The sequence below is a fragment of the Amblyraja radiata genome, chromosome 6 (assembly GCF_010909765.2).
Source record: "Amblyraja radiata isolate CabotCenter1 chromosome 6, sAmbRad1.1.pri, whole genome shotgun sequence".
Classification (NCBI taxonomy): Eukaryota; Metazoa; Chordata; class Chondrichthyes; order Rajiformes; family Rajidae; genus Amblyraja; species Amblyraja radiata.
Window position 1 is genome coordinate 49284576 of NC_045961.1, and position 12386 is coordinate 49296961.

The 12386-nt window shown below is 39.2% G+C and overlaps 1 protein-coding gene across 2 annotated transcripts in view; it reads right to left on the reverse strand.

The window, feature by feature from the left end:
- The window catches only part of micu2 (mitochondrial calcium uptake 2), a 301355-nt gene that overhangs the window by 121509 nt on the left and 167460 nt on the right, over positions 1-12386 (reverse strand). For both annotated transcript variants that reach the window (XM_033022751.1, XM_033022750.1), the window contains exon 4: positions 7873-7904. In XM_033022751.1, the coding sequence (XP_032878642.1) occupies positions 7873-7904 (32 nt within the window). The remainder of the gene's footprint in view (positions 1-7872; positions 7905-12386) is intronic.

Sequence of the window (12386 nt, forward strand, 5' to 3'; positions counted from 1 at the left end):
CTGTATTTGCCACCAATACTCTTAACCTGAGATTCAGAGACATGGAGGAATTCTTAAGATTGTCATAAATAAAAAATAAATAACATTATATGAAATTAGCATTAATCATTAATAATATTCAATAAAATGGACTGAGCAAAAGGTACGTTTTGTTATGTAATAACATACAGTGTGATATCTTATCAAATGCTTTTTCAGATAAACTACAGTGCCCCCCATAATGTTTGGGACAAAGACCCATCATTTATTTATTTGCCTCTGTACTCCACAATTTGAGATTTGTAATTTAAAAAATCACATGTGGTTAAAGTGCACATTGTCAGATCTTATTAAAGGGTATTTTTATACATTTTGATTTCACCATGTAGAAATTACAGCTGTGTTTATACATAGTCCCCCCATTTCACGGCACCATAATGTTTGGGACACATGGCTTCACAGGTGTTTGTAATTGCTCAGGTGTGTTTAATTGCCTCCTTAATGCAGGTATAAGAGAGCTCTCAGCACCTAGTCTTTCCTCCAGTCTTTCCATCACCTTTCGAAACTTTTATTGCTGTTTATCAACATGAGGACCAAAGTTGTGCCAATGAAAGTCAAAGAAGCCATTATGAGGCTGAGAAACAAGAATAAAACTGTTAGAGACATCAGCCAAACCTTAGGCTCACCAAAACCAACGTCTTGGAACATCATTAAGAAGAAAGAGAGCACTGGTGAGCTTACTAATTGCAAAGGGACTGGCAGGCCAAGGAAGACCTCCACAGCTGATGACAGATTAATTCTCTCTATAATAAAGGAAAAAGGAAATGGAGCTGCCGTCTGCAAGGGAATCCCCAGTCCAGTGCAGGTTCGCAGAAACAGCAGGTACAGTACCTGGAAACAAAGGGGAAGCCTCCATTGTGTCCGGAAACGTGGCCGACGGACAGGACTTCAGGTCAGACTGAAGCGCAGGGGACTTCGGCCCCCTCTCCCTACCATCCTACTGGTCAACGTACAGTCCCTTGGAAATAAAGTGGAGGACTTAAGGGCATGACTGCTTTATCAAAGGGAGCTGAGGGAATGCTCTGTGTTCTGTTTCGCAGAGACATGGCTCACCCCCAGCTCCCCAGACTCAGTGGTCCAGCCTGAAGGGTTCTCCATCCACCGTATGGACCGTACGCAGACCATACATCTGGGAAAGGGAGTTGCCTCATGGTCAACTCTGCGTGGTGCTCAGACGTGGCAGTCCTGTCCAACTCCTGCTCTCCACACCTCGAACATCTGGCAGTGAAGTGCCGTCCCTTCTACCTTCCGAGGGAATTCACCTCCATCATCCTGACCGCGGTCTACATCCCACCCCAGGCAGACGTCCGTGGTCAACAAACATGTCTTACCCCGAGGCGTTTACCACCATAGCTAGGAAATTGCTCCCTATCTTCCACCAACATGTCTCCTGCTGCACCAGAGGATCAAACACCCTCGACCACTGCTACACCACCATCAAGGATGCCTATCGCTCCATTCCTCGCCCTCACTTCCGTAAATCCGACCATACCGCAGTGCTGCTTCTTCCAATTAAAGAGCGCACCCCCAGAGGTGAGGACTGTACAGAGCTGGTCGGCGGGGGGGGCAGAGGAACAACTCCAAGACTGTTTGGAGTCTGTAGACTGGGCAATGTTCAAGGACTTGGCAACGGACCTGAACGAATACGCCACAGTCGTTACAGACTTCATAAAGAAATGTGTGGAAGACTGCTTCCCGACAAAAACCTTCCGAGTGTATCCCAATAAGAAGCTTTGGATGAACTTTGAGATCCGCACTCTCCTGAAGTCCAGACACCGGGCATTCATGTCTGATGATACAGTGGGCTGCAAGAAGTCAAGATACGACCTTGGTAAGGTCATCAAAAAGGCCAAAAGGGACTTCTGCTCCAAGCTGGAGGATGAGACGGATGTTCGGCAGCTGTGGCGGGGCCTGAATGCAATCACCTCCTACAAGGCGAAAGCAGGAGGTAGCTCGAATGTCGGCGTAGCATCACTCCCTGATGAGCTCAATGCGTTTTACGCACGCTTTGATAGGGAGACCACTGATGTGCCTTCTCGAGCCCCCATTCGCTGTGATGGTATTTCAGTCACAATCATAGAGGCCTGCGTCAGAAAATCCTTCAGAGGGGTGAACCTTTGAAAAGCGCCTGGTCCTGATGGCTTACCGGGTCGTGTTCTAAAAACCTGTGCAGACTAACTGGCTGGAGTTTTTACGGACATTTTCAACCTCTCACTTCTGAGGTCCGAGGTTCCCACCTGCTTTAAAAGGGCATCAATAATACCGGTGCCCAAGAAGAGCAAGGTGACGTGCCTCAACGACTATCGACCAGTGGCACTAACGCCTGTGGTGATGAAGTGCTTCGAGAGGTTGATCATGCTGCAAATCAACTCCTACCTCGAGAAAAACCTGGACCCACTGCAGTTCGCTTACCGCCACAACAGATCAATGGTGGATGCGATCCCGCTGGCTCTCCACTCCGCTCTGGACCACTTGGACAACAAAAACTCATATGTCAGGCTGTTATTCATTGATTACAGCTCGGCATTTAATACAATCATCCCCTCCAAGCTGGTTATCAAACTCTCAGAACTGGGTCTCTGCGCATCCCTCTGCAACTGGATCCTCGACTTCCTCATTCACATACCACAGACTGTTCGAATTGGTAGAAAAGTGTCAGCCTCGATAATAATCAGCACGGGAGCATCTCAAGGCTGCGTGCTCAGCCCCCTGCTGTACTCACTCTATATCATGACTGCGTAGCCAGTCATAGTGCGAACTCCATCATCAAGACTGTTGTGGGACGTATCACTGATGGGGACGAGTCAGAGTATAGAAGTGAGATCGAACGACTGACCAAATGGTGCCAGCACAATAACCTGGCCCTCAACACCAGCAAAACTAAGGAACTGATTGTGGACTTTGGAAGGGGTAGGATGGGGACCCACAGTCCCGTTTATATCAACGGGTCGATGGTGGAAAGGGTCAAGAGCTTCAAATTCCTGGGCGTGTACATCTCTGAATATCTCTCCTGGTCCGAGAACACTGATGCTATTATAAAGAAAGCTCATCAGCGCCTCTACTTCCTGAGAGTCGGTATGTTAAGGAGGACTCTCTCTAACTTCTACAGGTGCACAGTAGAGAGCATGCTGACCGGTTGCATCGTGGCTTAGTTCGGCAACTTGAGTGCCCAGGAGCGATAAAGACTACAAAAAGTAGTAAACACTGCCCAGTCCATCATCGGCTCTGACCTCCCTACCATCGAGGGGATCTATTGCAGTCGCTGCCTCAAAAAGGCTGGCAGCATCATCAAAGACCCACATCATCCTGGCCACACACTCATCTCCCCGCTACCTTCAGGTAGTAGGTACAGGAGCCTGAAGACTGCAACGTCCAGGTTCAGAAACAGCTATTTCCCCACAGCCATCAGGCTATTGAACTCAACTCAAACAAAACTCTGCACATTAATAGCCCATTATCAGTTTATTTGCACTTTATCTGTTTTATTTATTCATGTGTGTATATATTTATACAATGGTATATGGATACACTGATCTGTTCTGTATTCATGCCTTCTATATTCTGTTGTGCTGAAGCAAAGCAAGAATTTCATTGTCCTATCTGGGACACATGACAATAAACTTTCTTGAACCCTCAAACACCTGTCCGACATTTGTCAATTTGTGGATTTGTCAATGACCACTGTCCGTAAAAGACTTAATGAACAGAAATACAGAAGCTGCACTGCAAGTTGCAAACCACTGGTTGGCCGCATAAATGGGATGGCCGGGTTACAGTTTGCCAAGAAGTACTTAAAAGAGCAACCACAGTTCTGGAAAAAGGTCTTGTGGACAGATGAGATGAAGATTAACTTATATCAGAGTGATGGCAAGAGCAAAGTATGAAGGAACTGCCCAAGATCCAATGCATTCCACCTCATCTCTGAAACACGGTGGTGGGGGTGTTATGGCCTGGGCATGTATGGCTGCTGAAGGTACTGGCTCACTTATCTTCATTGATGGTACAACCGCTGATGGTAGTAGCATAATGAATTCTGAAGTGTATAGACGCATCCTATCAAACAAATGCCTCAAAACATTGGCTGGCAGTTCATTCTACAGCAAGACAATGATCCCAAACATACTACTAAAGCAACAAAGGAGTTTTTCACAGCTAAAAAATGGTCAATTCTTGAGTGGCCAAATCAATCACCCGATCTGAACCCAACTGAGCATGCCTTTTATATGCTGAAGAGAAAACTGAAGGGGACTAGCCCCCAAAACAAGCATAAGCTAAAGATGGCTGCAATACAGGCCTGGCAGAGCATCACCAGAGAAGACACCCAGCAACTGGTGATATCCATGAATCGCAGACTTCAAGCAGTCATTGCCTGCAAAGGATATGTAACAAAATACTAAACATGACTACTTTCATTTACATGACATTGCTGTGTCCCAAACATTATGGTGCCCTGAAATTGGGGGACTATGTATAAACACTGCTGTAATTTCTGCATGGTGAAACCAAAATGTATACAAATGGCCTTTGTTAAAACCTGACAATGTGCACTTCAACCACGTGTGATTTTTTCTATTACAAATCTCAAATTGTGGAATATAGCGGCAAATAAATAAAAGATGGATCTTTTTCTCAAACATTATGGAGGGCACTGTATAATCAATTGATTCCACCCTTTGAGCTTTTAGTTACATTCTCAAAAAGAGTCATCTGATATTCAAACATGATTTTTCCCTTCATAAATCTATATTGACTGTCTAATCACATTGTGATTTCACCCCATTAGTATTGATGAACTTTTGTAGGTGACAGATGACTGGCCAAGAGTTCTCTTTTTTGCCTTTTGTTCATTTCTTAAACAGCAGTGGCACAGTGGTAGAGTTTCTGCCTTACAGTGCCAGAGACCCAGGTTTGATGCTGTCTGTACAGTTTGCACGTTCTCCCTGTGACCATGTGGGTTATCTCCAGGTGCTCTGGTTTCCCTCCACATTCCAAAGACGTGCAGGTTCGTAGGTTAATCGGGTTCTGTAAATTGTCCCTAGTGTGCAGGATAGAACTGGTATACAGGTGATTGCTGGTCGGCATGGACTTGGTGGGCTGAAGGGCCTGTTTCCACGCTGTATCTCTAAACTAAACTAAGTAGTACATTGTTAGAAGAAGGGTCTCGATCCGAAACGTCGCATATTTCCTTCGCTCCATAGATACTGCCTCACCCGCTGAGTTTCTCCAGCATTTTTGTCTACCTTCGATTTTCCAGCAGCTGCAGTTCCTTCTTAAACATAAGTAGTACATTTACTATCTTCAAATCTGCTAGATTTTATCCAGAATATATTTTACTTAAGCGGCCACCACTTTCGGACACCTTGGAATCTATAAAGGCCAGGAAATTTGTCTGGTATTAATTTCTACATATTTTTTTTTGTTGTGATATTTATTACCTTGGGCGTCATTAAACCCTTGGTTCCCTTCCATTTCTGCAACATTTGCTTTCTTGTGTGAAGACTGATATAAAATATTTGAAGCTTAAGCTATTTTTATATTACCATAATTTCTCTTGCCGCTTTCTTTATGATACCCACATTTTTCTGCTCTCTTTTTGCACATTTTATATTTCTTGCCTACTTACAATCATATTCTATTTTGTCTCTCCGTCAGTATTTGGTCATTTGGTATATCTTGCTAAAACCTCTTCAATCGGGCTTCTATAGTTTATAAACTTGGTTGAATCATAATATTCTTGATATTGTAAGTTAGCTATGGACAGATCATTTCCATGTGAAGTTATTATTTCTTAAACTTAGTTTATCCAATGACAGATATTTTAATCTAATTTCCTTTTCTAACTTAGTCAACACACTCCTCATATCTAGATAATTGGTCTTAGTTAAGATCAAGGCATTAATTTCTAACTGAGATGTCACTTTCTTGAACTCAATATTGCAATCATTCTCTGGAGGATCCCTTAATGAGATTGCTAATTATCTTTGTGATATAACACAAGATAAGATCTCAGACAACCGATTCCTCAGTTTGTTTGATGACCTATATTTCCAGAAACACATCCTTAATATACTCAATAACCTGATCCCACAAAATATTTTTGCCAATTTGATTTATCAGTCGATAGGGCGAATAAACTCTATCTTTATTATTACAAGATGTTCTCTATTATATTTTTACACTATAGAAAGCTTACTGTCAGGTTGCATCACAGCTTGGTTTGGGATCAACTCTGCCCAAGACTGCAAGACATTGCAGAAAGTTGTGGATGTAGCCCAGTCCACCACACAGACCAGAATCCATACCATTGACACCATCTACACTTCATGCTGCCTCGTCATTCCTTCTTCTATCTGCACCCGTCTGGCTGAAGACACAAATGTTTGAAAGTGTGCACCAGCAGACTCATAAACGGCTTCATACCTTGTGATCAGACATCTGAACAGTCCTTCCATAAGCTAGGGTGATGTCCCATTCACCTCTACCCCATTGTGGATATTGAACATTGTCTATGGAACTGATGCACAACATTGCTGAGAATTATATTCACAAGTTATAGAAGTAGAATTAGGCCATTTGTCCCATCGAGTCTACTTCGCCATTCAATCATGGCTGATTCTGTCTCCTCTGTATCTTCCCCATTGTACGAGTTTGTCTTGATTGTATTTATGTACGGTATATCTGATCTGATTGGATAGCATGCAAAAAAAAACTTTTCATGTGATAATAATAACTTACACCTGCTATTTCTTGTTTCTTTAATGGTATTGCATGAATGGAGAATTATTTCAAATGCAGAGAATATCATGGAAAAGAACACATACTGTTTATTACCTTACAATGACAATTTGTAAATCTTTCTCCCAAGATCAAGATATCAATCTGCACCTTCTACTTTGTACAGTATTTAAACTTTGGTTCTAAATTACAATTGGTAATTTATACAAAAGGGCAACTATTGTGTGAAAATTAAGAAAATCTGCAGCTACTGGAAATCCCAAATCAATTAGTTTATTAGAGACAGTCCTGATGAAGTGATTTCAACCTGAAACTGGTTCTCTTTCCACAGATGGTGCTGACCTCACATGTTTTTTTTTAACATTTTCTATTTTTATTGCAACCATTGTGTGGCGCTTTGATGAACCTTATGCAAAATTGGCCTATGCTACCTAACCTTGGTGAAGGGATATTAATTTTATTATTGTATTGTATACGTGCAATTTGAAACTGGATCTGTGACTGGTGTGCTGTACTATTTTAAGAACCTGCCAAATCTCAGTTGAATAGTTTTATCCAAACTATTTTGAATAACGTCAAAGAACGATAAATATGAGTATGACCACCTGCTGGCAATATGTGGGGAATTCATTATTCATTCACCCGGGACAAGAAGGAGAATCAAGTTTGAATACCTTTGATTAATGTGAATGCGAGTCAGCTAGAGGATCAAAGATAACATTGAAAGATTAAATGTTATATCTTCCAATGAAAATCAAAACAGATCGTGGAGTCCAAAGGATTAAAAAATGTTGCATTTGCTTTGCTATTAATGCTCTTTCACTTTTTCAATGATGCTGGTAATTATGATTTGAGGAATATACATACCATGGAGTCATTTACTCTATTATTTCGAACATATGGGTGGAAAAAAGTTGTTGAATAATTTAGTGATTTTAAATTTCAACAAATATATCAATTATATTGAATTACCTGACGAAAACCCCAACACAATTTGTGGCCACAGTATTTGCTGGCAATCTTATTTGTTAAATAAATGATTTAATAAACAATTACATTCAATGAAACCAGATTGCAGCTATCTGCTGCAAGACTCACCTGCTTTGTTAATTTCCTTGTATTCAGCTTACCTAGGGATGAAATAGAATAAAATTACATTTAGATTAGTGTGTAAATATGAACATGTTATATACTGTCAGATCACCTTCATAGCTGGCATGCTGAAAAGGAAACTAGATGAGGATATCCTTAAAAATAAATGTGCAAAGGTCATCACTGTAGGCAATGGTTCCACAAACTGGATGTCAGTATAGGTAACCCTATTTAATGAGGGAGTAAGAGAACAGAAAATTACAAAACAGTTATCCTAAATTCCGGAGTATTATCTATTATCTCAGGATACTGAGATTCATGAAAAGGAAATCGTTATTGACAAATCAATTTTTTTAGGTTGTAACTAGCAGAATAGAGAAGGAGGAAACTGTGCATGTGAAATGTTTAGACTGTTACTCTTTAGACTTTACTTTAGAGATTCAGCGCAGAAACAGCCCTTTCAGCCCACTGAGTCCGCACTTACCAGCGGTCACCCTGTACACCAGCACTATTCCTACACACTAGGGACAATTTACAATTTACACAAGCCAATTAACCTACAAACCTGCATGTCTTTGGAGTGTGGGAGGAAACTTCTTTTAAAATCTTTTTATTAGTTTTTCTTCCAAAAAACAAAAACAAAACAAAAAAACAAAGCAAAAAGAATAATGATAAACATAATAATGATATTGATACATAGGGATCAGGATTACATTAATAACAGGTACAACCTAAATATGAGTCCAGTGTCAAAATACACATTGAATATAGACCTCCCGGTCTCTATATATAGTTAAATGTTTAAAAGAAAACATATATGTAGTAAAAAACACAAAGATAAAAAGAAAAAAAAGGAAGAAACAAAAACCCCCTAAACTAAAGAGAGAAAAAAAAAGCAAAACAGAATCTGAACAGAGAATTTCAACAATTTAAGTCTGTTTGTCGTCAAGTCCGTTCCACCATATAGAGGTAAAATAGTTTTTATAACGGTTAGAGAGGGAGCAATTTATGTTGTGTGAATACATTTTCCCCAAGTCTAATCAAATTTAACCAAGGCTTCAACAATGTCACTCCTGATTTTTTCTAAATTTAAACATTATATCGTTTCAGAGTACCAATGGAGTGTGGTCGGAGGGTTGGAGTCTTTCCATTTAAATAAAATAGATCTTCTGGCGATTAATGTGGTAAAAGCAATCAACCGATGGGCGGAGCGGGACAAATGAATAGAATCTAATATTGGTAGCCCAAAAATTACAGTAATAGGATGAGGTTGTAAATCAATACCTAAAACTACAGAAATAATATCAAAATTGTCTTTCCAATATTTTTCCAAAAGTGGGCAGGACCAAAACATATGGGTCAGTGAGGCCACTTCAGAGTTACATCTGTCACAGGTAGGATTTATATGACCATAAAAATTAGCTAACTTATCTTTTGACATATGAACTCTGTGAACCACCTTGAATTGTATCAGAGCGTGTCTTGCACACATTGAAGAGGTATTGACTAATTGAAGAATCCTCTCCCATTTCTCTATAGATAGAGAAATTTGGAGTTCTCTTTCCCAGTCATTCTTAATTTTATCAAATATATCTATTTGTAATTTCAAAATCAACTCATAAATAGTTGTTATTAATCCTTTCTGATAAGGGTTCAAATGTAAATTTTTTTCCAAAATTTCGGTTTGATGTGGTAGCGAAAAAAGGGTAGAGTAGCCTTCAAAAAATGTCTAAATTGTAAATATCTAAAAAAGTGTGAATTAGGTAAATTATATTTATTGGAGAGTTGTTCGAAAGACATAAAACAACCATCCAAAACCAAATCACGAAAAGCTACTAATCCCTTCCTCTTCCATAACAGAAAGGCTTGAAATTCGAAACTAGACGAGTTTAATGGAAAAAGCTCACTCTTACTAAGATTTAGTTTATAACCAGAGAAACTACTAAATTGAAGTAATGCTACTATTGCCGGAATAGATTTCTCAGGGTTAGAAATGAATAATAACAGATCATCTGCATAAAGAGATAGCTTATGTGTCTTATTCCTGTGGACAATACCAAAAATATTAGGGGATTCCCTAATAGCGGTGGCCAAAGGTTCCAAAGCAATATCAAACAGTAAAGGACAGCCCTGTCTAGTACCTCGAAAGAGCCTGAAAAAAGGGAATCTCTGATTATTAGTAATTATAGAAGCCTGAGGTATATGATATATCAGCTTGATCCAAGAAATAAATTTTGGACCAATCTTAAATTTTTCAAGTGTATTGAATAAGTATCCCCAAACTACTCTATCAAACGCCTTCTCGGCATCAAGTGAAATGACATATTCTAGGGGTTTATTTGACGCTGTATATACAATATTAATTAATCTCCTAACGTTAAAGTATGAGTAACGATTTTTAATAAAACCTGTCTGATCTTCAGAGATAATTTGCGGTAAAATATTTTCCAATCTCATAGCTAATATTTTGGAAAGAATTTTGGAATCTACATTTAACAGTGGTATAGGTCTATATGATGTCACATCAGTAGGGTCTTTATCTTTTTAAAGAATTAAAGAAATAGATGCTTCATAACACGATTATGGTAATCTATTCCTTAAAAAGGCTTCTTTAAAACCTTGCATAGCCAGGGAGACAATAAACTTGAAAAATACTTTAAAAATTCTACTGTAAACCCATCTAAACCGGGAGCTTTACCAGAATTCATTGAAAGGATTGCTTTCTGTATTTCTTCTTCCGTGATAGGTTCATCTAACAGAGACTCATTATGTGGTGAATTTGGCAAGTTCAGTTTCTTTAAAAACTCATGCATTATATTGGAATCAGTAGGAAATTCTGATTGGTATAGGGAGGTATAAAATTCCTAGGAGCTTTTGAATATTTTTTATCAATTTCTTTAATCTCGTCAACCAATATACGTATTTCTTTTTGAATTTGTTTTTTTAATCCCCCGGAGTATGAAATAAATTGTCCACTAATATATGCCTTAAAAGCATCCCAGACTACACCATTGGATATTTCTTCAGTAGCGTTTGTCAAGAAGAAAAAAACAATCTGATCTTTAATAAAATAACAAAATTTAAGTCTTGAAGCAAAGTAGCATTAAATCGCCATTGTTTAGCACTAAACTTGGAATCAGGTAGTTTGATTGATAGTTTCAATGATGCGTGATCAGAAATAGCAATTGCATCATACTCGCATGCAGTGACCGATGATGCTAGCCGAGAATCTACTATAAAGTAGTCAATCCTAGAGTAACTATGATGTACATGAGAAAAAAAAGAAAATTCTTTGTCATTTGGGTGTAAGAATCTCCAAACTTCTAGCATTCCAGAGTCAAGTAAAAAAGAATTGATAAAACTATCTGATTTATTTGGAAGCACATGATCAGATGTAATCTGTCAATCAAGGGGTTCAGACAGCAGTTGAAATCTCCACCCATTATTAAAAAGTGTTAATTTAAATTAGGAAATGATGCAATTAGCTGTTTAAAAAACTCAGGGTGATCAATATTTGGTGCGTAAACATTCACCATAACAACGTTTGCTTATAAAGAACACCAGTAATCACCAAAAATCTACCATATGGATCAGAAATAGAAGAGTCAATAAAAATAGAGACTCCTTTCACTTTAGCCTGTGAATTTGAATGAAACTGCTGTCCTCTCCAAAATTTGAAAAATCGTTGATTGTCATCTTGCATTACATGAATTTCCTGAACAAAAATAATCTGAGCATTTAGTCTGCGAAGAACTTTAAAAAATATTTTCCTCTTAATGGGATGGTTCAAGCCATTCCATGAAAGGAAGTTAATAACTTTATCCATATTGCTTGTAAAAATCATGTGGGATGTAAAGGGTTAATTTCTTCAAGCCGAATAGGTCATGATACTGGAAGAAGAAAAATCTAGGGCGGAGCCAGAAGTGATGACATTTCAGACATTTTTGTAGTTAGATTTTGCACAAATAAAAAACACTAAATAAGAAACAAGAGACCCCTCCCTAGGCATACCTTGAGGACATTTCGAAGTGAGGCACTCAAAATTTAGAACCAAGGAACAGCAGATGCTGGTTTACAAAAAGGGACACAAAGTGCTGGAGTAACTCAGCGTGTCAGGCAGCATTTCGATAGAACACCGATAGCAGGAGAGTAACACTTTGTGTCCTTTTCTTCCCACCCATCACTTGCCAGGATTTATCCCAACCCCACTTCGGTTTTCCAGCTTTCTCCTCTTTACTCCAACCAGAATGAAGAAGGCTCAATCCAAAACATCATCTGCCCATTCCCTCACCAGATGTTGCCTGACGCTGGGATTTTCCAGCACGTTGTCTTTTGTTCAAGATTCCAGCATCTGCAGTCTCTTGTGTATCCATCCATCTTTGTTCATGTCCTTCTATCACTCTCCAATCGCACAATCATAAAATCACTTGCTCCGTTTTTCCAGCTGTCAGCGTTCTCCCAATCCCTTGTATATAAACTTCCTAAATGTCAAATGGTCTAGCCTTTAACCACCTGTTTTC